The sequence below is a fragment of the Lipotes vexillifer genome, unplaced genomic scaffold (genome assembly GCF_000442215.2).
Source record: "Lipotes vexillifer unplaced genomic scaffold, Lipotes_vexillifer_v1.1 scaffold691, whole genome shotgun sequence".
In the NCBI taxonomy this organism is placed as follows: Eukaryota; Metazoa; Chordata; class Mammalia; order Artiodactyla; family Lipotidae; genus Lipotes; species Lipotes vexillifer.
Window position 1 is genome coordinate 3,606,860 of NW_006788040.1, and position 3,561 is coordinate 3,610,420.

Genomic DNA, 3,561 nt, shown 5'->3' on the forward strand with positions numbered 1-3,561 from the left:
ACCCCTGCCCCAGTGTAGGGGGCCCACCAGATGCACCTGGGAGCCCCATGACCGGCCCAGAGCCCCTGAGGACCTGGGCACGAGGCCGGATGGACACACAGCCAGACCGAAAACCCTCACGCATCCCCACACTGAGGGGCCCGCGCCGCCCATCTGGACCCACGGAGTCCAGGGCCTGGCATGCCCTGCACTCAGTCAGCCCAAGGGCTGAGCCGGATTCCTGGATGTGATGGACCAGCCCAGCTGCCCCCAGTCCCCCATTCCTTCTCCTTTTCCTTTGTGGCCTTAACCCCTCTGCATCAGGGAGTCCCCCCTGCTTCTTGGGGACCAGACCTCATGGGACCAGACCCCTTGGGACCACATGGCACAATGGGACCTCTGTTGTACATTCCAGTTGGGGGATGAGCATTGCTATTTAATTACTAATATTATTGAATGCCTTAGAGAGAGCTGGGCCAGCCCAATAAGGACCCTTCCTGCGGTCCTGTGGCCCTGCAGAGCCTGACAGTAAAGTTTTGTTCCAGCTACTTGTGTCTGCTTCTTGGGGACTCAGTCTTGGGGCCATCACACCCATTTGGGGGCCCTCATCACAGGTTGGGATTCTGGAGTTAATTGCCAGGGGGAAATGCCTGGCAGCTCTGATCTTCAGGCCTAAGGTTATCCTGCCATCCCAGAAGTGCCAGGTGCACTTGAGTTGTTTCCCCCTTTATTTCCTCCTGAGAGGCGGGATTTAACTGTTTGTCCAATGAAACTCCAAGAGCAGTCTGAGAGCTTCCAATCAGATGCATAACCACGTCCCTTCCATCCAATGGGATCGTGACCCAATGAGGTCCCAGAAAGGACTGCCCAATGGGGCCTAGCTGAGTCCAATGAGATTCAAAGAGAAGCCTGTCGCCCAGGAGACTGGGTGGGAGCGTTCCTCAGCCAATCAGGGAGGAGACTGTCCTGTCCAATCCGAGAGAAGTTGGGCAATCTCGTCCAATCCGGGTCACCAGTTGTTCCAGTCAAATGGAGGACCCCCTCCCCGCCATCGGCCGTGTCGTCCAATTCAATCACATGAGGCTGCAGCGCGCCGGATGCAGCGCCCCCTGCAGGCGCAGAGCCGGATGCGCAGGGCGTGCACGCACCAAAGCGCAGCGCAGCAGCTCGCGGAAGAGACGCAGCACGTGCCAATTGTACTTGGCCGAGCACTCGAGGTATCCACAGCGCCAGCCCCTGCGCACTAGCGCAGCCAGTGCGCGCCGAGGCCCGAACCGCAGCCGCTGCCGGTCCCGCTTGTTGCCCACCACAAGGATGGGCGCCTCGGGTGCGCCCGCCGGCCTGGGGGCCAAATGAGGAAGAGGGTCGCGGCGCCACGGACCCCATGGCCGGAGAATCCTCCCAAGTGGGTATATACATTCCCCTCTTGTGGCCAGAGACCCCCCCCAGCAAATTACCAGAACCACAAAGACACAAAGACCCAGGCCTAAAGACCGCACAGGGCTAGAGGCCAGGCTCGGAAGGCCTGAGACCAGGCCCAAGATGGTGGAAGAACCCCCTCACTCACCTCGGGCAAAGGCCTGGCCAGACCCGCAAACACTCCCCTCCGCCCCGCCGCTCACCTACCTGGTCTCTGCGATGCGCTGCCGCAGCGCCTTCACATAGTCAAAGCTGTCTGGGCTGCAGATATCATAGACGAGCACGAAGGCGTCCGTGTCCTGCAAGCTCCAGTCTTTAGGGTCCGGCCACTCCTGGGGGCGGGAGGCCAGAATTTGCCGGAGCCCCCACTTCCCGCTCTCCCATGCCCAGGCCTCCAGCAGGGGCCTTGACGCTAAACCCACAGTTCATGCTCAGGCCTTGGCCAACCTCATCCTCGTCTGTGTGCCCTCTCTCCCAAGCTCCCTGGGCCCTACTGTCCTTACGGACGCTGGGGTATGAATTTTAAAACCGTGCCTGAAGCCGGTCAGCCCTCAACCCTCCTTCACTCTGGGTCTCCTCTCCCCTCACTCCTATCTTCTTCCTCCTCCTCCAGTTTCCCACAGTTCAACTCGGGGCAAACCCCGCCCCTCCCCAGACCCCCTCCTTGGTAGTTATGCCTCAGCCTAATTCCAAAGCCCTTGGCCGGTGTTCCCCCAGCCCGCAGAAACCACTAATTAGCGGCAGCTGTACACGTTTAGGCCTTTGGCCTAAGCACATGCTGCTCTTTCCACCTGGAATGCTTCCACTACTTCTTTTCATCAAAAGTTCACTCATCCTTCCAGGTTTAGCCCAAATGCCACTCCCTCCAGGAAGCCCTGCTTAATCCTGCCTGCTCTTTCCTCTTCACCTCTCGAAGGCATCAGCTCCAAGGATTCAAAGTCTGTCCTGGACTTTGCAAAATTGCTAGACGAGTCTTTGCTGCAGGTCACAGAAATGAGGGAGCAGAGAATGATCCCCCTAGAAAGTACACCCCTATGTCTGGCTTCAACCTCTCCCAGTGCGGCTCTGCTCAAGGCCCCAGACCCACAAGCCTCACCCTCAGGGAGGCAGGACCATGCTCCCCCACGCACGGATCCCCACCCACCAGCGGAGGCAGGCAAATAGGCACTTAAGCGAGCTAGAAAAAGCCACCTTGCAAACTCGCCGGGTCTCGGGCCTGATTTGGGGTAACTTCAGGCCAGAAGAAGGGGTGAGACACACAAGCGCCAGGACACACATTCATTCTTCGGCCCATGAATACAGTCGGGCACCCCTGGGCCGTCCACGCGGACACGCACGTGTGTACCGAGCACCCACACACATGCTGTCACACGCCCCTGCCCACTCCTCGAGCTGCTACCTCTAGCCCCCCGGGGCTCTGACCGGGGCCAGCACCGTCGCCGTCGCGGATGCTCAGGTCGTAGACGGCGCCGTCGAGCAGCACCGCGGGCCGGTAGAGGCGCGGCCCGTCCGTGGGCCGGTGGCGCTCGGGGTAGTCACCGAACAGGAACTGGCGGATGATGGCTGTCTTGCCCACGCCCGGGGCGCCCAGCACCGCCACCCGCAGGCTGCCCCCCATGGCCCGCGCGTGCTGCCGCGCCCCGCGCTGAGAAGCCTCATGGGCCGACGCCGCTCGGCGCGCGCCGCGCGCCCTGCCCGGTACGCCCCGGCCCCGCCGCGCTCCTCATCGTCCCTCGGAGCACCCGGGGCCCAGGGAGGCCAGGCCGGAGGACGCAACTGGCGGTGGGAGGGCAGACAGACAGCCGAGCAGGCCGGCGAAAGACGTGAGAGCAGCTCCGGCGGGTGCCAAGCTCGGGAGAGAACAGACCGAGCGCGCCGCGCACACACACGGCCGCCGCGCACAGACACGGCCTCCTCCCGCAGCGCGACTGGAGGCGCCGCCCGCAGCGCGGGGCACCGAGGTCGGACCCCCTGCTTGGGTCCCGCGGCGGAGAGGGGCGCTGGGGGCGGCACTGCCTCTCGGCGCCTCCGTCCCTCTGTCCTTCTCTAGCTCCGGCGCCCGGAGTCGCCGCCCCAGCCGGCGGCGCGAGAAAGCGAGCGAGCGGAGCCTCCCGGAGGCGGCGATGAGGTAACCGCCTGCCCGCCCGCCCCTCCCCCCTCCCC

The 3,561-nt window shown here is 63.1% G+C and overlaps 2 protein-coding genes across 2 annotated transcripts in view; one reads left to right on the forward strand and one right to left on the reverse strand.

The window, feature by feature from the left end:
• The window catches only part of GAS2L1 (growth arrest specific 2 like 1), a 5,450-nt gene extending 4,925 nt beyond the window's left edge, over positions 1-525 (forward strand). Inside the window, 1 exon segment of the mRNA XM_007461166.1 lies at positions 1-525. This exon segment is cut by the window's left edge and continues 10 nt beyond it. Within this exon segment, the coding sequence (XP_007461228.1) occupies positions 1-230 (230 nt within the window). The 3' untranslated portion in view covers positions 231-525.
• Positions 526-1,052: 527 nt separating this feature from the next.
• On the reverse strand, positions 1,053-3,016 carry RASL10A (RAS like family 10 member A). Its single transcript, XM_007461167.1, has 3 exons — positions 2,798-3,016; positions 1,606-1,730; positions 1,053-1,320 (listed from the first exon to the last, which is right to left on the reverse strand). The coding sequence occupies exons 1-3, from the start codon at positions 3,014-3,016 to the stop codon at positions 1,053-1,055; spliced, it is 612 nt and encodes a 203-aa protein (XP_007461229.1).
• Positions 3,017-3,561: the final 545 nt, after the last annotated feature.